The sequence below is a fragment of the Bufo bufo genome, chromosome 6 (genome assembly GCF_905171765.1).
Source record: "Bufo bufo chromosome 6, aBufBuf1.1, whole genome shotgun sequence".
Lineage (NCBI taxonomy): Eukaryota > Metazoa > Chordata > Amphibia > Anura > Bufonidae > Bufo > Bufo bufo.
The window spans coordinates 168,430,499-168,455,499 of NC_053394.1; the positions used below are offsets into that span (position 1 = coordinate 168,430,499).

At 44.1% G+C, this 25,001-nt stretch overlaps 1 protein-coding gene across 1 annotated transcript; it reads left to right on the plus strand.

Annotated features, from left to right (window-relative positions):
• The first annotated feature begins 10,369 nt into the window (after positions 1-10,369).
• On the plus strand, positions 10,370-20,980 carry LOC121004369 (gastrula zinc finger protein XlCGF26.1-like). Its single transcript, XM_040436553.1, has 2 exons — positions 10,370-10,492; positions 18,862-20,980. Exon 2 carries the CDS (start codon positions 18,996-18,998, stop codon positions 20,718-20,720), a length of 1,725 nt encoding a protein of 574 aa, XP_040292487.1. The 5' UTR covers positions 10,370-10,492; positions 18,862-18,995; the 3' UTR covers positions 20,721-20,980.
• Positions 20,981-25,001: the final 4,021 nt, after the last annotated feature.

Sequence of the window (25,001 nt, forward strand, 5' to 3'; positions counted from 1 at the left end):
GTCAAAAATGTAAAATTTCATTGTCTTTTTCCTCTGCCTACCACCCTGAGAGTAATGGGCAGACTGAACGCCTTAATCAGTCTGTCGAACAATTCTTGAGGTCGTATGTTGCTGATGACCAGCAATTATGGGTGAAATTTCTTCCATTGGCTGAATTTGCTTTGAATAACCGTGTCAATTCTTCTGCTGGGGTTTCACCTTTCTTTTGTAACCATGGTTTCCATCCCCGTTTTCATTCTGGGTCATCCGTCTCCTCCTCTAACCCTGAGGCGGATAGGCTCTCCTCTGAACTGTGCACAGTTTGGGCCCGGGTTCAATCGAACTTAGAAAAGGCTCAAAGTTCTCAGAAACTCAAGGTCGATAGGAGACGTTCAAGGGGGGTGAATTTTCAGGTTGGGGATAAGGTATGGTTGTCCTCCAAGAATCTCTCTCTTAAGGTAGATTCTAAAAAGTTTGCTCCTCGTTTTATTGAACCATATAAGATCACGGAAGTGATTAACCCGGTATCTTTTAGGTTGGAGCTGCCCGAGTCATTCCACATTCATAATGTGTTCCATAAGTCTCTACTTAAAAAATATTTTTAACCGGTAGTACCATCGAAAGCCTCGCCTCCGCCGGTTCTTGTTAATGATGCTGTCGAGTATGTGGTGTCTAAAATAGTGGATGTCAGGAAGGTGCGTAATTCCTTGCAGTACCTGATTCACTGGAAGGGGTATGGACCTGAAGAGAGATCTTGGGTACCTGCCAGGGAGGTTCATGCTCCTAGACTTGTTCGAAAATTTCATTTAGAACATCCTGAAAAGCCATTGCCTGAAGTCTTGGGTCCGGTAGCCCCTCGTAAAAGGGGGGTACTGTAACGGGGTTCCGAAGGTGCACTCGGTCCCCCATTACCCACAGACCTGTTGCTTAGCTTTGGGAATGAGGATCTGTGTTTGACCTCATTCCCAGGGCGGCGTTACTAGCTGGGTGGCTCCCTGCTCCTAAGTCTGCCTTGAGCGCCGAGCTGATCACTCGGTGCTCGACTGGTTGGTCTGTCGGTCATGTGACGCTGGCCACGTCACATGACCCTCACTCCCCACTATAAATACAGGCAGCCTGCTGGCCACAGGTTGCCTGTTAATTTAGGTTCCACCTGTGATTTGGTCTTTCCTGGCGTACTTACCTCCTGCTGAATTCCTGACGATCCTCTGCCTGCTCCTTGTGTACTTTGCTGCTCTCCTGGTATTTATGACCCCGGCTTCTCCTGATAATTCTCTGCTTGCTCCCTTTGTACTTTGTAGCTTTCCTGGTATTGACTCGGTCCGTTCACGTCCTGTTGTTTGTCTGTCTGTCATCCCTGCACTTATTCCATGTTAGGGATTGCCGTCCAGTTGTCCCCTGTCATTAGGACTCGCGAGGCAAGTAGGCAGGGCCAGGGGTAAGGGTGGAGCGCAGTGGTCACTTCCCTTCCCCCTGTGTGTGTGTACGCGACCGTTACATGCGAGGTCTTAGTGGATCTCTTCTACCTTCTTTTCATCTAGACCTATACTGGTGTCTCGTTCTCATTTGTTACTGTACCCGCTTATTTCACCTATTTGCCTACACCATTTTTTATATTTAGCCTATATATTCATGCATATATATATATATATATTAGAATTGATTGATACTAGGCTGGTGCATCTTTTTTTGTTCACTTTTAGATTACTTTATAAATTCTTCCTCTCATTGTATTGACACCTGGTTAGCTCCCCCTATGGTGGACTCCCCACCTCTTGGTAGTGTAGATGTATGCGGACTATTTTATTTATTTTCTCATCCATATTAATACCATCTATCCTCGGGGCTATTTTGTTTATTTTTTACTTTTTTGGGGGGATTATACCTTCTGTTATTGCAATAGGTTTTTATTCTTTAAGTTCTTATTGTGAGGAGTGCATTCTTTATGCTATGTCTGAAGTAATCTATCCGGTATTTATCAGCGACCTTTTCTTTTTTATCAGATGGCTTGCTCACACCTGGTTGGCTCCCTCTATGGCATACTCCCCACCTTACAGTAGGACGCCACTTCAACACCATCGGTAAGTATCATTTTCTTTTCCTTTTACATTAGTTTTCTTTTTTCAATTTTTTCTCTTTTCTTCTTTTTTATGGATGGTCTCTCCCCCACCTCGCTTGTCTATTATCTACTATTATTTAGTCTATTATCGTCATTATTTTTGTATCGTTATTTCTTTTATTTCTTTTTCTTATTATCTTATTCCTGTCACATTGTTCTATAGAAATGATGAGAAGGTGAACCCTTCATTAATTCCAATTAGTGACAGTGATTTTAGTCGATATATCCACCTTGCTTCCTCCTGTTGTAATTTATTGTCTACATTTCCCTGCCTTGGGCCCATCTTGATCTTCTGTATTCCCCATATTTGAAGATCTTTTGGATTCCCATTGTGGTATTTGTTGATGTGTCGTACAAGGGGTGTATCATTATCGGTATTAAGATTGCTTAAATGCCTTGAAATTCTCCTTCTCAGCTCCTGTATAGTTTTCCCTACATAGATCTTGGGGCATTTGCATTGTATTGCATAAACTACCCCAGTGGTCTTGCAGTTTATGTATTCCCTGATGGTATATTTTCTCCCATCATGGGGGTTTGTAAATTCTTTTTTTGGGACCATATACTTGCAGAATGCACAACCACCGCATAGGTAGGATCCTTGTGTAGACAGCCAATTATTTTTAGTACATATCTTTTTTTTAAGATGGCTGTGTACCATTAGGTCTTTTAAATTTTCACCCCTTCTGTAGGTTACTGAGGGACTACTCGGTAATACTTCTCTTAGATCTTTGTCAGATCTTAAGATGTGCCAATATCTTTTCAGAATCCCATAGATCTTTTGATGTTGATAATCAAACGTGCCAATGCAGCGTATTGTTTTTTCATTTTTTGTTTCCTTCCTTTTGAACAGACTCTCCCTTTCCATCTTCTTGACTCTGTTGTAGGCTCTATACAATACCTTTCTGGGGTATCCCCTATCTATAAACCTCTGATATAGTACTTTACATTATTTTTCAAATGCTACCACACTAGTACTATTTCTTTTAGCTCTCAGGTATTGAGCTATGGGTATCCCTTTTTTTAGGGGTTTTGGATGACAGGTCTCCCAGTGGAGAAGGCTATTACTTGCTGTTTCTTTCCTATAAATTTCGGTGGTCACTTCTCCATTACTTTCTATATTTATTTTGAGATAGAGAAAGTTGATACTTTTTTTTATTGATCTCCGCCGTAAATTGCAAGCCTACATAGTTTTTATTGAGGTCCTTGGTGAATTCATTAAATTGTGCTATAGTGCCGTTCCAAAATAACAGAACGTCATCTATATACCTACCCCAATACATTATGTGATCAGTGTGCTGTGAATTTAAATCTATAAAAACGTGCTTATCTTCCCACCACCCCAAAAATAAGTTTGCAAAACTGGATGCACAAACCGTCCCCATCGCAGTCCCGGTGATCTGTAAATAATATTGCCCATTAAAAATAAAGTAATTGTGTGTAAGAAGAAAACGTAATAAGGTGATAACAAAATTATTGTGCTCGTGGAATTGTGTACCTTTAGTGTATAAAAAAGACTCAACTGCCTTTATCCCTAGTTCGTGATGTATACTGGTGTAAAGGGCCTCAACGTCAAGGCTTGCAATCAGGGTATTGTCATTAACATGTATTTCTTTTAGCTTCACAACTGTGTCACTGGTGTCTTTGAGATACGAAGGGAGAGTCTGCACAAAAGGTTTTAACATTGCGTCAACATATGTGCTTATACCCTCACAGATGTTGTTGTTCCCAGACACTATGGGTCTTCCAGGTATAGGTTCACGTTTTTTGTGAATTTTTGGCAAAGCGTAAAATGTTGCTGTAGTCGGATAAGGTTTATACATAATATTGTACTCTTCTTTCGTTATTAATTCTTTCCCCCTTGCATCCATCAATATCTTTTTTAGTTCTTTATTAAATTTTTCTGTGGGGTTACTATCTAGTTTTTTGTATGTTGTATTGTCATCCAGTAACCTCATCACCATCCCAACATATTCCTCCGTGTTCATCAGAACTAGGTTTCCCCCTTTATCTCAGGGTTTTATTGTGAGATCTTGTTTCTCTGTAATTTCTCCAATGGCCCTCCTTTCTTCTGGGGACAAATTCTCTCCCATCTCATTTCTTTTCTTCTCTATCTTTTCCAAGTCGCCTGTCACAAGATTCACAAATGTCAGAATATTTGCGAATTTTGCAATTTGTGGGGTGTATCTTGATTTTGGGCGCATGTTACTAAAGGGGGCGACAGGTCTTATTGTTTCGCCCGCTCCTTCCCTGTGTAGTTCTTCTAACGACTCCAATGCTAGTCTTTCTTCACTTCTCATCCCATTGTCAGGGTAATTTTATTCTTTAAACTCTTTGTGTAATGCAAGTTTACGGGCGAATAAGTGAATGTCTTTCACCCAGGTGAAGCATTCAAATTACTTAGTTGTTTCTTCTCGTATTCTAAAATATACGCTTGCATGCGAAGCAAGTTCTCGGTTAGTAGTGATTCCCAGCCCCTAATGAATTCAGTATCTTCCTGATGTGAGTTGGGAATGATGTTCACTCTCATTCCTCTGTATACAATTTTTTGTTGTAAGTATGTTTCTAGACTTGTGATTTCCCAGATAGATCTAATATATTTTTTATAGGTTCTATTAATTTCTCGGAATGCTTGTGTAATATCTTGGGTATTAATAGGGAGACTTTCTGTAGAAAACACTTCATTAGCTTCCAGGAGGTAGTTTTGGCTGTTTGGTTGATTCGACAAAAATCCTGCCATATCACCTTGTAGGTTAGACAATGTTGACAGTAGTTATTGAGGTCTAAAATTTTTTGGGATTTGTCCCTCTCATCGCTTTCAATTTACTTTGAACCTTTGACCTCACAGTGCATGTTAACGTTTTAGTATTTTAAATTACTAACTGATGGTCACTAAGGACCTATTTACGTTTTTGGATCATGTACTGTTTATTATGTTAAAACTTCACTTTTATTTCTACTTATAATATATATATATATATATATATATATATAATGTATTATCACTTTAACAATAAACTATTATACTACAGACATTAAAACTCTCAGTGATGCGGGCTTGCTCAATTCTTTGCGATCTATCTATATGTTATATGTTCCGCCGTTATAGCTGGCTTAAATACATAGACCGGACAGCTGAAGGGATGGACGATGGGGGGGAAGTGGAAGGGTTAGTGAGGATTAGTGGGGTGTGAAGGGATTATGTGGAGGTAGTGCAACTGTATAATATAATTACTGAGCGCTCCTCGTCTCTTTGGAGCAATAATTTGAACATTTGCGATCAATTACGTGGTAGATTAGCTTTATTTCAGTTTAGTTATTAGCGCAGCCTCTGCTGCTCCTAATACACCTCCTCCTACTCAGCTACTGCTCATCATGCGCCATCCCCCTCTCTCAACTGCTGTCTCTCTTAACTGATATTTATCCTATAACTAATGCCTGCTATCTCACTCTATATGTATGCCCGTATATTTGAGCTTGCTCCCGCTGTATCACTGCCTAAAACTTGTACACTCCTACACTCTGCATCCCGACATGTTTCACTGTGTTACCAGCGTCTTCAGGGGATAATGCATGTGTGAGTGTTGGGGGCGTGGACCATCTCTTAATAGCTCCTGTTTGGTCACATGTTTCTATACACCAATGGTTTGCCAGTGCGTCATTCCCCTCCCCTCTTGCTGCCGCCCCCTTCCTTCTCTGATTGGCCACATTCAGTCACTACACAGTGATTCTTACTCATGCGACGCAACTTCGAGGAGTTCGCGCATGCGCCCGGACTTGTATTTTTACTTTTACTCATGCTCATCTTCTCGCGGGATTCCTGTAAAGTTTGCACATGCGTGCGGACTTTATTCTTTGTTACTCAACATTGATGCTCTCACGATAATACCTTCCGAGGTCCCGCGCATGCGCGTGTACTTAGTGTCTCTCCGGTGCCTGGTGTTCCTGCTAGTGATGTCGCGAACATAAAATTTTCAGTTCGCGAACAGCGAACGCGAACTTCCGCAAATGTTCGCGAACTGGCGAACCGGGCGAACCGCCATAGACTTCAATAGACAGGCGAATTTTAAAACCCACAGGGACTCTTTCTGGCCACAATAGTGATGAGAAAGTTGTTTCAAGGGGTCTAACACCTGGACTGTGGCATGCCGGAGGGGGATCTATGGCAAAACTCCCATGGAAAATTACGTAGTGGACGCAGAGTCGGGTTTTAATCCATAAAGGGCATAAATCAACTAACATTCCTAAATTGTTTGGAATAACGTGCTTTAAAACATCCAGTGTGTGTATACGATTGGCACTGGCAGTGGGCACACTACAGTCAGTAGAAGCGGGCCTGACACACACTGGCAGCAGGCAAGCAACTGAAATTACACTAAAGTGTAAAAATTAAATGCCTTATTTATCGGCAAGCTACTGTGCCACCCGGTATGAGTGGTTGGCACTGGCAGTGGGCACACTACAGTCAGTGGAAGAGGGCCTGACACACACTGGCAGCAGGCAAGCAACTGAATTTAGACTACTGTCTAAAAATTAAATGCCTTATTTATCGGCAAGCTACTGTGCCACCCGGTATCAGTGGTTGGCACTGGCAGTGGGCACACTACAGTCAGTGGAAGCGGGCCTGACACACACTGGCAGCAGGCAAGCAACTGAATTTAGACTACTGTCTAAAAATTAAATGCCTTATTTATCGGCAAGCTACTGTGCCACCCGGTATCAGTGGTTGGCACTGGCAGTGGGCACACTACAGTCAGTTGAAGTCGGCCTGACACACACTAGCAGCAGGCAAGCAGCTGAAATTACACTAAAGTGTAAAAATTAAATGCCTTTTTTATGCAAAGTCCTGTGCCAGCCGGTATGAGTGGTGGGCACTGGCAGTGGGCACACTACAGTCAGTGGAAGTCAGCCTGACACACACTGGCAGGCAACTAACCTTAGATTAAAGTGTAAAAATTAAGTGCCTATTTTTTAAGCAAAGTCCTGTGCCACTCGGTATGACAGGGGTGGGCACTGGCAGTGGGCACACTACAGTCAGTTGAAGTCGGCCTGACACACACTAGCAGCAGGCAAGCAGCTGAAATTACACTAAAGTGTAAAAATTAAATGCCTTTTTTATGCAAAGTCCTGTGCCAGCCGGTATGAGTGGTGGGCACTGGCAGTGGGCACACTACAGTCAGTGGAAGTCAGCCTGACACACACTGGCAGGCAACTAACCTTAGATTAAAGTGTAAAAATTAAGTGCCTTTTTTTAAGCAAAGTCCTGTGCCACACGGAATGACAGGGGTGAGCACTGGCAGTGGGCACACTACAGTCTGTGGGCCTGCAGCTCCTCACACACAGGCAGGCCAGGCAACTGCAATATGTATATAAAGGAAAAAAAAAAAGCAGACTAATGTTGCAGCCCTAAAAAGGGCTTTTTGGGGTGCTGTCAGGACGCTGTCCTTACAGCAGAGATCAGATGAGTCTTTCAGGACTGGAGTGGACACTGAATTCACTAGCCTAGCTATCGATTTCCCAATTAAATCAGCAGCAGTTACAGTCTCCCTCCTCTCACTAAGACTGCAGCTTCAGAATGAATCTAAAATGGATGCTGTGCAGGAGGTGGGAGGGTCTGGGAGGGAGGGTATGCTGCTGATTGGCTGGAATGTGTCTGCTGACTGTGAGGTACAGGGTCAAAGTTTGCTCAATGATGATGTATAGGGGGCGGACCGAACATCGCATGTGTTCGCCCGGCAGAGGCGAACGCGAACAAGCTATGTTCGCCGGGAACTGTTCGCCGTCGGATAGTTCGGGCCATCTCTAGTTCCTGCTCTTCGGAGTGTGGGCTGCGCAGGTACGAGGTCTTAGTAGATCTCTTCTACCTTCTTTTCATCTAGACCTATACTGGTGTCTCGTTCTCATTTGTTACTGTACCCGCTTATTTCACCTATTTGCCTGCACCATTTTTTATATTTAGCCTATATATTCATGCATATATATATATTAGAATTGATTGATACTAGGTTGGTGCATCTTTTTTTGTTCACTTTTAGATTACTTTATAAATTCTTCCTCTCATTGTATTGACACCTGGTTAGCTCCCCCTATGGTGGACTCCCCACCTCTTGGTAGTGTAGATGTATGCAGATTATTTTATTTATTTTCTAATCCATATTAATACCATCTATCCTCGGGGCTATTTTGTTTATTTTTTACTTTTTGGGGGGGATTATACCTTCTGTTATTGCAATAGGTTTTTATTCTTTAAGTTCTTATTGTGAGGAGTGCATTCTTTATGCTATGTCTGAAGTAATCTATCCGGTATTTATCAGCGACCTTTTCTTTTTTATCAGATGGCTTGCTCACACCTGGTTGGCTCCCTCTATGGCATACTCCCCACCTTACAGTAGGATGCCACTTCAACACCATCGGTAAGTATCATTTTCTTTTCCTTTTACATTAGTTTTCTTTTTTCTATTTTTTCTCTTTTCTTCTTTTTTATGGATGGTCTCTCCCCCACCTCGCTTGTCTATTATCTACTATTAGGCTACTTTCACACTTGCTTTCAGAGCGGGTCCATCTGGTGTCTGCACAGACGGATCCGCTCCTATAATGCAGACGTTTGGATCCGTTCAGAATGGATCCGTCTGCATTATAGTTTAGAAAAAATTCTAAGTGTGAAAGTAGTTCAGACGGATCCTTCCAGACTTTACATTAAAAGTCAATGGGGGACGGATCCGTTTGAAAATTGAGCCATATTGTGTCAACTTCAAACGGATCCGTCCCCATTGACTTACATTGTAAGTCTGGACGGATCCGTTTGCCTCCGCACGGCCAGGCGGAGGGAGGCTGAGCGGAGCGGAGGCTGAACGCTGCCAGACTGATGCATTCTGAGCGGATCCGCATCCACTCAGAATGCATTGGGGCAGTACGGATGCGTTCGGGGCCCCTTGTGAGCCCCTTCAAACGGAGCTCACAAGCGGAGCCCCGAACGCTAGTGTGAAAGTAGCCTTATTTAGTCTATTATCGTCATTATTTTTGTATCGTTATTTCTTTTATTTCTTTTTCTTATTATCTTATTCCTGTCACATTGTTCTATAGAAATGGTGAGAAGGTGAACCCTTTATTAATTCCAATTGGTGACAGTGATTTTAGTCGATATATCCACCTTGCTTCCTCCTGTTGTACAAGCATTACATTAGCATTATATTGATATATGATGCTATATAACCCTTATATTTCTGGAATGTATTGCATAACACTGACTGTTTAACCGCTAGTCTGATGCCTCCGCCCTGTGTCAGTCATTGCACTGTTTGCCCAACAGCATAGGATTCAATTTACTGCTCATTCTCTCCCACAAAGCTGCACCCCTGTATCTCCTCCATCATTTCTGTCTACCACCCTACCCATGCTCTTTGTTCAGCCAATGACTGATGAATAACATCCTCCATAATCCGAACCTTTCACTCCCATCTCCAAGACTTCTACTGAGTGGCACCAGTTCTCTAGAAAGCCTTACCCCAAGCAATTACGTTAATTCCCAACTTCCACAGTTTTAGGCTCCCTCTAAAAACACATCTTTTTAGGTTGGCCTATCAACTCCTTTATCGTCATGCTTCTGAACCTGATCCATCATCAGTCACTATCCACCACACCCCATCTCCTCATAGAGCAGGGCCCTCATTCCTCTTGTTTTAATTGATGACTTGTTTGTTGCTATGTAATGTATGATTTTGTTTTTACATGAACCCCCTAATTGTGGAATATGTTGATGTTATATAAAGATTATTATTATTATTATTATTATTATTATAATAAAGCATACAGTGCAGGCTGAATTCTGAAGCTTTACTCCTCCCACACTTGAGACTGATCACATGGTCGTGACATCATCAAAGGTCCTTTAGCTCCTTCAGCAGCACAGGCTAGAGCAGTGAGGGACAAACTGCGGCTCTCCAGCTGTTGAAAAACTACAAATCCCATCATGCCTTGCTGTAGGCAGACTGGGCATACTGGGAGTTGTAGTTTTACAACAGCTGAAGAGCTGCAGTTTGCCCATCCCTGGGCTAGAGACCAAGACTCCACCCATACATGTGACTGATCAGATGTTCATGACATCATCAAAGGTTCTTTAGCTCTTTCAGCAGCATAGGCTGCTAGACCATGACTCCACCTACACATATGACTGATCACATGATCATGACATCATCAAAGGTCCTTTAGCTCTAGCAGCAGAGTCTGGCCTCTGCCCACACATGTGACTGATCACATGATTATGACATAAAGGTCCTTTAGCCCACTATAATTTAGCATCTACCAAAGTCCTACAGGTAGAGGATATATTATATTCGGTGCTTGGGGGACGCTGATGGAATATGACAGGGTTCATCTGGATTCAGCGCAGATAATCCAGTAAGTAGATTCCCAGTGCAGACATGTCAGATCACATACGTGATCTCTTGTTCACTACTGAAACTGGAGAAGGAAAATCTTCACAGACAACCAGAAATGTGGATGGATCACATGCTATGGACTTGTTTGAAGCAGGAAATATCTGGTTCTCGTCCAGTAGATCCTTCATTGTATTCCTGATTGGTGAGTCTGTCAGTACCAAATTCACTTTAGGACTGCCTCCCCAGATAATACCAGATGTGATCCTGCAATCTTGAGAAAATTGTCTTTTAATCCATATTTTAAATTAGCTGTTACGTGCACCAAAGGCGGGCCTGAGCTGCTTGGTGCCACATAGCTCCGGCCCTTTTCCCTCCATGTGCCTCGCTCTCTCACTGGATTGTCAGGGCTGATAGGTTCTATTTCGGTCCAAAACCTATTTTTATATAAGTTTATATTACATCATGTTCCATACATTAATTTCATAAGCATGGACACGTAAATGGGTCAAAGTCCATATGACTAAGAGGAGAGAAAGAGAGGAGGCAGGAACGGAGGCAGACAGCCTTGGCCTTGAAGAAGGACAGGAGGTACTAACGGGGGCAGACAGCCCTGACCTCCAACGAGGCCCAGAGGTACTAACGGAGGCAGACAGCCTTGACCTCGAAGAAGATACAGAAGGGGTACTAACGGAGGCAGACGGCCTTGACCCCCAACGAGATGACGCAGTCGGGAAATTCCTCGAGATGGCTGAAATGTAGTGCCTTGATAATTGCAGTCCCCACCCCAGTAGATGTATGGACGGGGCTCCTACGTTCCCAATCAAATGACACAGATTTGCAGGATCATGATGTTAAATATGGATATGTAAATCCTTATCATGCTTGTTATAACTGTCCTACATATGAGACTCTGCAAAGTAATATGATCGAAATCTAGAAAGTTGTAAAAAGATAGTATCAGAAAAAATATATATATGCAATGTAATATTACAAAAACAGTACCATCCCTAGACAAACATGTACCTCTACCAGCAGGATGGGTATTGGCCTGTGGGAATACTAGTTACACATATATACCGGCCAATATTACAGAGGGACCCTGTACAATAGCTAGGCTGACATTAGCAATGATACCACTATTCCCAGCAATGCAGACACGACACACGAGAGACACTTCCCTGCAGCTACCAGAAAATTGTGACTATAATGTGAATCTCCTCTCTAGATCAGAATATATGAGTTAAGGGGTATCTTTGATAGGAGTACCAGGGTTGGCCATATATAACCACAGGACAATATCAAAACTTGCCTGTTGTATGGTAAAACAGATAGATGTCACTAGTACAGTTCTGCAAGATATGCTGCTGGATATACAATCGTATGAAAAGGCTATCTTTCAGAATAGGGCAACTATTGACTATTTATTGCTCCAACATGGTGTAGGATGCTCAGCGTTCGCAGGGATGTGTTGTTTCAATTTATCAGATCACTCCCGTGGAATAAAAGATAAAATAGGCCAACTAGAAGAGATGATAAAACATATAAAACAAGATGTTGACCAAGGTTGGTGGGACTGGCTTTTTGGCTGGATACCTGACTTTGGTCAAATAAGATATATTGTAGGAGTGGCACTCGCCATGGTCGCTGCAATAGTGTGTCTCTTCTGTTGTCTACAGTGTGTGCCCTCCCTTCTTACCATATGTAAAAATGTGGCCGAAAGAGGGGTACACTCAACATTCCTCTATACTCCGGTAGAGGTAGAAGAGGCAAATACAACCTCAACAAAGCCTCAGGATTATACTCCTGAAGGGTACATGGAATACCTAAAGGCTTACAAGCAAACTGAGAAAAAAAAAAATAGAAAAGAACAAAATGAAAAACCCACATTATATAGATATATTTAAATAGGTTTTAAGAGAGGATTGATAGGTTCTATTTCGGTCCAAAACCTATTTTTATATAAGTTTATATTACATCATGTTCCATACATTAATTTCATAAGCATGGACACGTAAATGGGTCAAAGTCCATATGACTAAGAGGTTCTTCTCGTATATATGGATAGCCTTGGACTCTGGCAAAGAGATAAGATAAAGGTGTAGCTGGCTAAAAAACATGTGTTACTGTTTAACGTAAAGATCACGTCATTGAATACTATAAATATGTGTCATAAGGATAATAAAGTTTAGAGTCATTTTGATAATTGGACAGCACTGTGTATGGCTCTCTCTGGCCAGATCAAGGATCAAATCAAGCTGAATACCGAGGTCGTGTACCTGGGGTACACAATTTGGGGGGAAGATAAGAATTATTCCTTACAAGGGCCAGGCTTTATAACCTGGGGCCCGACCTTGGAGCACTTCAGAACTAATTGCATATGGATTTAAAGACTATTTTCTCAGGATTGTAGGATTACATCTGGCAGCTAAGGGTATGTGTATAATAAGAGGAAGTGTCTAAACTCTATAAGGCCTATGGATCTTCTGATGTGACATGGGAAGCCTCAGTTCCAAAGTGACTATACCCCTCACTGTTAACACCATTAATATCATATTACTAATCCTTTTTACCATAGCGCATGGGATATAGATATTTCCCTGCTGGTACATCCCGCTGTTTGCGGGGCGCAATACGGCACCGGCCAACAACAGTGGTGTGCATGAGCCTTACTGCTCCCAGGTCCCCCGCTGTTAGCGCTCAGAGTTGTACTGAAAATACACAGTCTGGACTGCTGTGCTGTTCAAATATAATGGGGAGGACTCATGTGCACATGCCCAGCAGTCCTGACAATGTATTTCAATACAGCTTTGAGAGCTGACAGCGGGGGAACTGGGGGTAGTAGGAAAATAAAAAATATCGATCTGGACTAGGGTTGCCACCCATACGGGATTGACCCGGACAGTCCAAGCCTTTCTTAGACCCGGGCACAGGATTTATTCAAACTGCACTCTCGTCTCACCTGACAGCTGGCGGTGAGCAGCGCAAGCGTCAGGGTGAGCCTCGGCGGGTGATGAGCACTGTGTGGACGTCTAACGGTCTGAAACTCCGATCGGATAAGCTGTCACTGCGGTGGCCGGGTGATCAGCTGAGTGCAGCGCTCCCTGAGTCCCTCCCTCCTCTACAGTCTACAGTGATGCTAGCCAGAGCAGCCTCAGAGTCAGAGCGCTGTGTTCACTGTTCAGTCTCCCTTGCTCCTTCTCGCTCCTCCTCGCTCCTCCCCTGCCTGCCTCCCAGTCCCTCCCACCTTCTCTCTGATAAGGAAGTCAGGAAGAGGAAGTGACATCAGAGAGAGAGAGGCAGGGAGCTCAGTGGGAGAAATCATTCTTCTCCAGTCCAGCAGCCTGCTCAAGTAGTGCCCAGCCCAGTGCCCACTGTGCCCTGCCTGCAGACAGTGCAGCAGTGTTTTTTCAACCTGTGTGACCAAGACAGTCCTGTCCTAGATAGTCACTTCTAAAAAGGTATATAAAACATTTGAAGTGTAATGTAACAGTGTTTAAACAGGTTTTTGAATTTGTCAATCATCAGAAAAAACGATGGGCTAATGTCAGCAGTACATAACAGTGTGTTTTATAACTCCCTGCTTGCCGCTGCCGCCGTTCTCTTAAAATAAAGACTTATAATATGCTAATGAGCCTCTAGGTGCTATGAGGACGTTCCTGCAGCACCTAGAGGCTCCGTCTATTCACCCTTTGGCAGTGGCACACCCATGTCCAGTTGATTGACGTCCGAGTTCTCCTCTTCGTCCCGTAAATCCCGCGCCTGCGCCGAATACTAAACGGGATGGCGCAGGCGTGGGATTTCAGGAGACGTCACTGGATGTAAGAGGTATGGGAGCTGTATTTCTGTAGTGACGGGATCAGGGGCGTAACGATCGCGGTGCGACAGCGACCGGGGGTGGAGGCGGGATATGGGCATGGCTGGAGGTGGGACATGGGCATGGCTGGAGGCAGGACATGGGTGGGGCCTGGAAGGGGGCCCTCCCTCCCTTCTGTTCGGGTTTGGCTTGAAGAAAAGGTGGCAACTCTAATCTGGACTCCATATCTGCAGTACTACTTATTTATTACTGTAGATAATGGTCCAAAATCAGGGTGACAGATTCCCTTTAAATCTTATAAAGGGTCTCATTATAGGAGGGACAAGTAGATCATTTACTCAGGGGCTGTTAGCATCTGGCAGGCTACGGATGTGCAAATTCTGGAGTGCATGCCAGCAATCTAAAAGGTGGAATTCAATGCGTATTAAAGATGTTATCCAGCCTTGGAGCCGACATCTGGGATCCTTCCCTGTTCCCCTGAACCTAAAAAAAACCTACCCACCTGTCCATGGGCCTGCCACTACGCCTTTCCCAGCCACAGGATGGGTAGGTCCCGTGACCACTGCTGCCAATCACAGGTGGCTTAAATGGTACATCACTGCTTTGACGTAGCATTCAGGCCGCTGTGACTAATAAGGCCTGAGTTTGGCCACAGCGTTCCTTTGAGGACAGGAAGCGGCCAGGAACATAGCAGAAGTGGGACCTCAGATGGGTGAGTGAGATTTTTTATGTTCAGGGGTCAGGACCACTCGGGTTGTTGGCTCCAAGACCAGAAATCTTTTAAGGCTACATTACATGGGCCTCCATTGCAGGCAATTCATGAGAACAAACTATTCTTTACGATAATTGCCTGCTGATCAGTTGAAGTACTTCTCCTCTTCAGTTAGGCTCTGTCCTCCCATGGGCACCAAAATCATATATAGAGTGCAGGTGTCAATTCTCTATCTATTGTATTTAGTTGCAGCAATCATCTCTTCTGTATAGGGATAATCTTCTATCTTCATTCAGCAGGACCTGCGCTGACGTCACCGCGCTAACCATGTGGTGAGCGCGATGATGTCAGCGCAGGTCCTTTTGCAGGTCCTGCAAGAAGAAGAAAGAAGATGATAACGGCTGCGCGATCAAGTGGATGAGGGGAGTAATTTTATTATTATTTTTTAACCCTCAAGGGACATTTTACTTTTTTTCCATTATAACCATGTTATAATGGAAAATAATAAAGTGAATGGACCTCCACATCATCTCCTTAGCAACCATCTGTGAAATCGCATAGCATCCGAACTTGCGGAAGCTAAGCGATTTTCACACAGCCCCATTCATTTCTTTGGGGCCTGCTTTGCATGAAAAACGCAGAATATAGAACATGCTACGATTTTCACACAACGCACAAGTGATGCGTGAAAAACATCGCTTATGTACACAGCCCATTGAAATGAATGATTCAGTGCGGGTGCAATGCATTCACGTCACGCATTGCACCCACATGGAATTCTCGCTCGTGTGAAAGGGGCCTTAGTCTGCTTGTATGGTTTGCAGGCTTTCTTGTGCATCAGCTTTAGAAGAGGCTTCCTTCTGGGATGCAAGTCATGCAGACCAATTTGATGTAGTGTGCGGTGTATCTTGTGAGCACAGACATGCTGACCCCCCCTTTAACCTCTGCAGCAATGCTGGCAGCACTCATACATCTATTTAAAAAAACCAATCTCTGGATATGATGCTGTTCTGGGAACCTGTCTTGTTAAACCGCTGTATGGTCTTGGCCACTGTGCTGCAGCCTGCAGCTCATTTTCAGGGTGTTGGCAATCTTCTTATAGCCTAGTCCATCTTATGTAGAATAAATAACTAAGTAGACATTAATGGCTGTGTGTTGAGTTATTTTGAGGGCACACCAACTGTACACCGTTATACAAGCCGTACACTGACTACTTTACATTGTATCACAGTGTCAGATCTTCAGTGCTGTCCCATGAAAAGATGGAATAAATAATTTACAAAAATGTGAGGGCTATGGAGTTGGTAATCCAAACTTCTGACTCCAATTCCTGGTGTGACTCTGACATAAATGTCTCTTTAGTAACAGCAACATGAGGCTTTTTATCAGCTGTAATTGCCTTCCTGTTCTCTTTAGCATCTCTGAGATGACTGCAGGCATGTCCACTTCCTCGTGTGCCTTTACTACAGAGCATGTGCGGCGCAGATTCATTTTAACTAAGTATCTTGGAGCAGCAACAAGACAATACTTAGTCCTAAAGGGGTTGTCCAGCATTTTTTAAAGACGCTGCATCCCTGCTAATTGGCTGTTTAGGTATAGCTCCATCGCCAAAAAGTTGGTGCCTGAACTACACAACACCGCCAACTGTGTAGTGCACAGAGATTATCACTGCAGCGCAGTTCCCACTGACTTCTAAGCTGGGCCTGCGCCATCAATTGTGGTGCCGATTGCAGTATACAGCAGGCACCTGGCTCTAACCCAAGGATTGGCAGTTTAACACCTCAGATGCTGCAATCAGTTGTGACCGCAGCATCTGAGCAGTTAGACAATTGCCTTCTGTCCGTCCACAAATCCATCCTGCCTATCAGAATTATTATGCACTGTAATACAGGAGTATTACAGTGCATAGTAAAAGTGATAAAAAGATTGCAGGGTCATGTCCCCTAAGGCGGCTGCCTCCCTCCAAAAAATGAATACAAAATTATGAAAAAATCCCATGTATCCCAAAATGGTATTAGTAAAATCTATAGTTTGCCCCACAAAAAATAAGCCCTCACATAAATAAAAAGGTTATGGGTGTCAGAATATCATGACACAAAGCAATCTATAACAAAAAGGCGTTTTTTAAAGTAGTAAAGCGTAACAAAAGCCATATAAATTTAGTGTCTCCATAATCATACTGACCCTCAGAATAAATTTTAAATGTCATTATTACTGTACAGTGAACACCCTAAAAAATGACAGAATTGCATTGTTTCACATTGTTGCCCCCAAATAATCTTTAAAGATATCTACGGTAATTAACTTGATCTATCTTAATATGGTGCCATTAAAAATACAACTTACCCCAAAAAAACAAGCTCTCATACGGCTGTGTTGATGGAAAAACAAAAAAAATATGGCTTTTAAAATGCGGAGATCAAAATACGAGAAAAAAATTTAACGGGAGCACACAGCATTATAATGATTTATAATGCTGTGTGTCTCTGCCCAACATCATCGGTAATGAATTGTACTGATATGATGCCGTCAGTACAAATTATTACAGCATATGTGGGGCAGGGACACAAAACATGATAAATTATTATAATAATACCATGAGGTCCCATTACAAGAGCAGAATCCAGGATGGGAAATCACGCCCCAACATGTATCGCAGTGAACAAACTTGTCTCAAACTGGTCTTAAAGGGAGTCTGTCACCTCCAGTACAATTATACATGTATAGATCACCTCCTGTTGACTCAAGATTAATAATTTTTATATCTGTACTCACCCCCATTTCCCTTCTATGTCCCGATAAACCGACCATGGCATGCCTGGAGAAGACTTCTCCTGGAGTTGTCTCCATTATGTGCGCATGCACAGGAGTCCTCTCAGTGCATTCCATTGCTGGTTTGTGGGCACACAGCGGGAAAATAGGGTCATATATTGACACGCAATTACTTATCTGGAGTCAGCAGTAGGTGTTCTATATATGTATATTACTTCTCTTATTAGACCTTGCTGGAGGTGACAGATTCCCTTTAAGTTCCAAACAAGGCTGTGTCATTAATGGCTTAAACTTTTAAATTTTAACCAAGACCTCAGAATGGTCCATAATAATCTAATACCCTATCGATCACCTGCAGCTCCAGTGCCACTGGCTGCTTCCCAGAACCCGACGGTTTCTGTGTCTACAGATCAGCTGCATCACATCTCCAACTTCATCCACTTTGCTTTGCCTATGCTGGTTACTGCAGCGCTGCTAATATTCAAGAGAATAGTAGTGGTGCTGGGAATCAGACCCCTGTTGATCTGATATTGATAACCAAAGACAGGTCATCAAAATTTAAGTCCCGGAAACCCCTTTTAGAACTTCCCCACCTCCATTGGCAGAAAGTTGCATCATTTTTCAGCTTACACAGAAAAAATCGCCAAGACCATCAATGGCCTAGTTGAGGCTTACCATCCACAATATTAGAAGGACACTAAAGGCATTTTTCTGCTGTCACGCTTGGTATGCCCCTCTTTATTTTTCCTGTCACCCCCCTATCGAGTATAGGCTCTGATAGTTTTGTCTCTGAATACCTGAATCCAGTACTGTTTTGCAGTGGAGGCAGCCACCATGCATCTTCACTCAAGGGATAGTAATTGTCTTACCTTTGGTGCTGTCTGATCACCACAGACACTGTCAGACCCATAAATGTACTAAGTGTACATTTATTAAATGACATCCTCTTTTAATACATAGAAAATATGTACCGTATATAAAGTAAATGTAGTGCTAGATTTCCTTTTCATAGATTTCTTTGTGTGTTGTCTTCTGTTGTACTTTCTTCCCTTTTTTAAACAATATTGTTTTTTATTTTTATTTTAACTAGAGAGCTCTGATGACAGAAAAGTCCTTTCTCGATGTCACACACCTACAACAGACTCAGAGACTAAACCTACAGATGACATTAACTGTCATAATGAAGAAGATCAAGACAGTGGTCCAAGGAACAGAAAGACATAGATGATTGTTGCATTTGTTTCTTGTAAGATACAAAGCATCTCACAAGGAAGAGCATCCATGGAAAAGAATCAGCGTTCACCTAGTCCTTTAAAATCTGAGTATGGCACATTTGAGAAATTGAAATGTTACCAAGTTGGTACACCTTCTGGAGATCACATTAAGTTTTCTACTCACGCTAAGGAGGAGTCGTGTCCACTTAAAGAAGAAAATTCCATGAACACCAACAGATTTATTGAACATATATCTGTACTTGTAAAGAAGGAACCAGGTGATGAAGAACAAATGACAGACCCTAATTTTTCTTCCACATATAAAATTGTTCAGGTTCCGGAGGAAGAAGCTTCTGATGAATACATTGAAACTTTCACCTTACAAAATTGTAACCTTTCTGAGTCCATTCCTGCTCTTCACATGTCCAAGGACAATGTTATGGAGCCTGACCAAACAGCAACCAACACACAGATGGACCTTATCTGCTTATTATGTCGAGATGAATTTTTATGTCAGGAGGATCTTCTTGCACATACGGAGATTCATGGTCGAGAAACTGTAACCTTATCAAAGAGTTTAAAGGCACCTACAGGTGAACCAGGCTTTGAAGCCCAAGCTAAATCTGTTAGACTTTTTATATGCTCCTATTGTGGCAAATCTTACAGTCGTATAACTCATTTCAAAGTGCATCTGAGGATTCACACAGGAGAAAGACCTTTCACATGTAATGAATGTGGCAAATGCTTTATTCGGAAATCAGAGTTAATCTCCCATCACCGGATTCACACAGGAGAGAAGCCATTTGCCTGTTCTGTCTGTGGGAAGAGATTTGCTAATCGCTCAAATGTTAACTCTCATGAGAGAATTCATACAGGAGAGAAGCCCTTTGCTTGTCCAGACTGTGGGAAGTGTTTTACTGATAGCTCTGGACTATACACACATAAAAGAGTCCACACACGTGAAAAGCCATTTTTATGTTCTGACTGTGGAAAGTGCTTTCCTACTCGATCACATCTCATCACACATCAGAGGTTTCATACAGGAGAGACTCCATTCTCTTGTTCCGAATGTGAGAAGAGTTTTATGAGCAGCTCCATGTTGTCCACACATCTGAAGACACACTCTCAAGAAAATTCTTTTGTATGTGCTGAATGTGGGAAAATTTTTGCCTGTAACGCAAATCTGATGACACACCAGAGAATCCACACAGGGGAGAAGCCATATTTCTGTCCAGACTGTGGGAAATGTTTTTCAGACCGCTCATGTTTTTCGGTACATAAGAGAATACACACTGGTGTCCAACCATATACCTGTGCACAGTGTGGAAAGTTCTTCCCTAGTCGGTCCCATCTGGTTAGACATGAAAGGATTCACACGGGGGAGAAACCATTTTCTTGTTCAGAATGTGGAAAGGGTTTTAACTCCAAAACAATTCTGGTAGCCCATCAAAGAATCCACACTGGGGAAAAACCATTTTCCTGTAAAGAGTGTGGAAAATGTTTTAGAGGTGGGTCAGCCGTTATCGCTCACCAGAGGATCCATACAGGGGAGAAGCCATTTTCATGTTCGGAATGTGAAAAATGTTTTACAGACCATACAGGCCTCATCACACATCGAAAACTTCACATTGGGGATAAAGCTTATAAATGTCCAGAGTGTGGGAAATGTTTTGTGTTGAGGCACTATTTGACCAGGCATTTAGCAAAGCATGAACTTGAGGCTCCAGGTTCCTAATGATGGTGGTTGCTGCAGACATGATATATGGCCTGGATTAGATTTCAGAGTCTGGTGATGTGAACATGGCATGTACTGAACAGCAGTTTTGGTCATGGTTGTTAATACCATACTTAACTGATTACCTAAATTGTTGTAAAGTTGTGTAAAACGGTAACATTTCAAATATGCCTCTTTCCCCCATGGCTACTGGCTGGTTCCCACCCATTTTCTGCCACAATGCAATAATGCTGCATCATCCCTAGAAGAAGCATGACAATGGGCACTGTGGGGGTTTGCTCTGGTAGGCAGGTGGTAGCGGTGGCAGTATAGAGGCTCAGGAGACAGGCTTTGTGTCCAAACCGTGCTCTTTTATTCACTCCAGTGCATCACATCAAAACTGTGCAATTCACACAACAGCAATGTTCATAAACCCCACCTCCCACAATGGATCCCCAAATGCTGCAGGCGTCTTGGTGCCTGTTCACACAGTCTCTCACATCCGCGATCAGTACTACACCTTGTTGTGGGGCGGGTTTGTCCAAGTTCGTGCAAGTTAGACAGGCCACGTGTCAGCCTGGACAAGGGATTGTCTCCGGCCACAGGATCCCTTCTTTTGGTCCTTCGCTGAGCCTGCAGCAATTGGCAGTCTTTGTTAGACGAGCGGACTACAGAGCTCAGCCCGACCGTGCGATCAGCCTCCCGTACAGCTTCCTGCAGTGAGACAGGAGACCACACTTCATCAGCCCCACAGTCAGTGAGCATCAAACCTATATTCACAGCCCTGGGTGTAGCAGGCAGATCACACCCACTGAGCATAGTGAAGGATTAACTCCTTCCCTACCCAACTAAGGCCAGAGATAACCAACCTGCCAGGATCAGTGTAGACTGACAAAACACAAAAGACCCGGCTCTTACTCCACCGGGGCCACGACCCCCGGTGGCACGTATCTTCCATCCACTACCACTCCAGACACTCTCTTACACAGACATCCCAACCTGCAAAAACTCATTTCAGGGAGGTGTACGTCTCATTTCAGGAAGGTTTTCTTTATTTTTCTTTCACAAACTTTTTATCACATTTTCCAAACATATGCAGTATCTGCACACTTTGCTCTATGGTGTGGAGGACTGGGCTCATTACCCTGCCCCAAATTATCATATTTATGTATATGATAAAGGGATTCTGTCACCACCTGTTGAGGAACGGTTGAGATGTATGCATATATATCCATGCATGCCTGCAAACACGTGCGGGCATGTATGGTATATATGTGCATACATGAGACATAGCATCATGGGACGATGTGCACAGATGTGCCCAGCATCTGTGCACGTCTGCCCATGGTGATCCCCAGGGGCTCATGCTGGCCCCTGTGGGAAATATGTGTCCCCTGATAATGTAGGGGCTTGTGTCCCCTGATAATGTAGGGGCTTGTGTCCCCTGATAGTGTAGGGGCTTGTGCCCCCTGATAGTGTAGGGGCTTGTGCCCCCTTATAGTGTAGGGGCTTGTGCCCCCTTATCTGTGCCACCTTATATATCCCCTTATATAATCCCCCTTAGATATGATTAATGTATACATGTGTATGGATGTGCCCCAAGCATCAATACGCATGTATATTATATATATCCCCCCCCCTCCTACAACTGAAACCAGGTGCATCGGTGTGAATGTGCCCCAAGCATTCACACCGATGCAATCTGGCTAATTACATCAGAATGACCAGACCTTTGTTGTAATTATCCTCAGCGCTGCTGGAGATAATTACACATGATAGAAGAAGGGGAGAAGCCTCTCCTCCTTCTATTATGTGCATTCCGACAGTGCGATTACTATCGCACTGTCCGGAATGCGAGGTGCAGCAGGCGGGAGATCAAAGGCTTCTCCCGCCTGTCTGCAGCGCGTCCCCGATGTGCTGGCCGGCGCAGTGACGTCATATCACTGCGCCGGCCCACGTGGATGATGGGGGCGCGCGCGCGCCCCCTGGTGGCGCGGGAGTGCGGGCCGCCGGGGGATAAATATCCGGCGGCCCCGGCACTCCGGAGTCTTCATCTGGCCCCCACCTGGAAGAGGAGCGCGTCCTGCGCTCCGGGAGTCAGGGCCTCCCACGTGGCAGCTGACCTGACCCCCCCCCTTCATCTAGGAGAGCGCAATCGGCGCTCATGGCCGCAGTTAGGATCGGGGCCCCTACCCCCTGAAAGGGCAGCGCATCCTGCGCTCCACCGGACCCGACCCCTGCAGCCTTTCCTGCGCTCAGAGCAGAGCGCCCGACCGGACCTCCCCCCTGGACGAACGAGCAACAAAACCTTAAGTATCACCCCCTTTATCCTAACCCCTGGTCACCCCTGGTTACCCCTGGTCACCCCTGGTTTCCCCTGGTCACCCCTGGTCTCCCCTGGTTTCCCCTGGTTTCCCCTGGTCACCCCTGGTCACCCCTGGTTACCCCTGGTCACCCCTGGTCTCCCCTGGTCCCTGTGTGCCTACTCACCCCCCCATAGACCCCTGTACCCTGAATAATCCCTGATCCGCCCCTATCCACACCACCTCCCCTGATTAACCCTTTATTACCCTGATCCCTGGTTAACCCTATATCCCCTGATCCCCTACTGACCCCTGGAACCCTAACCCTGATTAACCCCTAGTGGTTACCCTGGTCCTGTAGAGCATGCTTCTGCTCTGCAAACAAATCCTTTTAACCCTTCGTCATACCCCGTAGGGACAGTGAATAGTCAGGTGGGGTGGGTTCATATTACTTGTATGTGTGAACTGTGTAGTTAGTTGATGGGTGGAATTGGGAATGTGTAGTGTAGTTTAGGATTGTATATTTAGTGCTGTATTGTTAGTATTGCGTGCGTAGTGTATTGTTAGTAATAAATACTGTGTTTGGTTTATAACTATCTGTGTGGCGTGTGGTTATTGGCGATAGTTAGTTTAGTAAGGCGCATGCAGCTAGCATAGTGATCAGTGTAAAGTATAGCAAAGGTATTGTGTGTTATTATATAAAGGCATAGATGGGCGGAGTTATCACTAGATGGCTCCTCCCATTTATGAATATTAATTATCGATATTTGCATAAATATTGGTGATAATATTCCCCCTTTACACCACCTATAAGCCCTGTGAGCTAATCATACGCTCATGTCCAGGGCAGCATTCTGATTTCTAAGGTGGCCCTATAAAAGCTATTTGTGGCTTTATTCTGCGGAAAAACAGGTTTTACTAACCTGTCAATCATTGAATTAAGGTGCCCAAGCAGGGGAGGTCTGTGGATGTATGGTGCCCGGCCGCACGCATCGCCGTTCGCGCCCTGCGCCGCCTTCTACTCCTCAGTGCCGCCTCTCCCTCTCCCTCCCTCCCCCTCCTCCCGCTTTGAGATCCCGCGCGTGCGCAGAGGCTCAGCCTGATGCGCCGTTGCGGACTGCTGGCATCGGCTTCTTCTTGTACTGTGCGCACGCGCCGAGAAGGGGACACTGCTACAGGTTGCCGGAAAGGTTTACTGCGAGTAAACTAGAGATGGGAAGTTCGGATCTTTCACATGAATCGGTTCATTTGAATCAGTTCATTCAAATGAACCGATTCATGAATCGAATCTTCGCTTCATTCGCTGAGCTGACAAGAAGCAAGTGAACTGAAGCTTAGGTTGCGCAATGCGCATGCGCGGATGCTTCCATTCACTTGCTGACTCGCTGAGTCAGCTCTTGGTCTGAGTCAGGAAGTTTATTCTTTAAAACCCTGTGTGTAATTTTCTACCCCACTGTAGGAAAAAAAATCAAGCATCCAGGGGGGGTGAATTTAACACTAGGGTAAATAATATAATTAAAATGGTGGGTTAAATGTGTAAATGTATTTAAAAAAAAATACATCTCTCTCAATAGTTATATTATATAGGGGTGCACCGAAATGAAAATTCTGGTCCGAAACCGAAAATTCAGGATGCCCTTGACCGAAAACCGAAACCGAAACTGCCTTTTTGCCCAAATACTTTTAAAATACTTTTTTTTTAATGATTTTATTAATAATTCTTTTTCATGAATGAAATTCATCTGTGGGTGGCGCTGTTATGGAGAGGGGGATCTGTGGGTGGCGCTGTTATGGAGAGGGGGATCTGTGGGTGGCGCTGTTATGGAGAGGGGGATCTGTGGGTGGCGCTGTTATGGAGAGGGGGATCTGTGGGTGGCGCTGTTATGGAGAGGGGGATCTGTGGGTGGCGCTGTTATGGAGAGGGGGATCTGTGGGTGGCGCTGTTATGGAGAGGGGGATCTGTGCACTGTTATGGAAAGGGGATATGTGCACTGTTATG

Bases quoted from the DNA above. Each gene is read 5' to 3' on its own strand.
- LOC121004369 (XM_040436553.1), top strand. From the start codon at position 18,996: ATGATTGTTGCATTTGTTTCTTGTAAGATACAAAGCATCTCACAAGGA.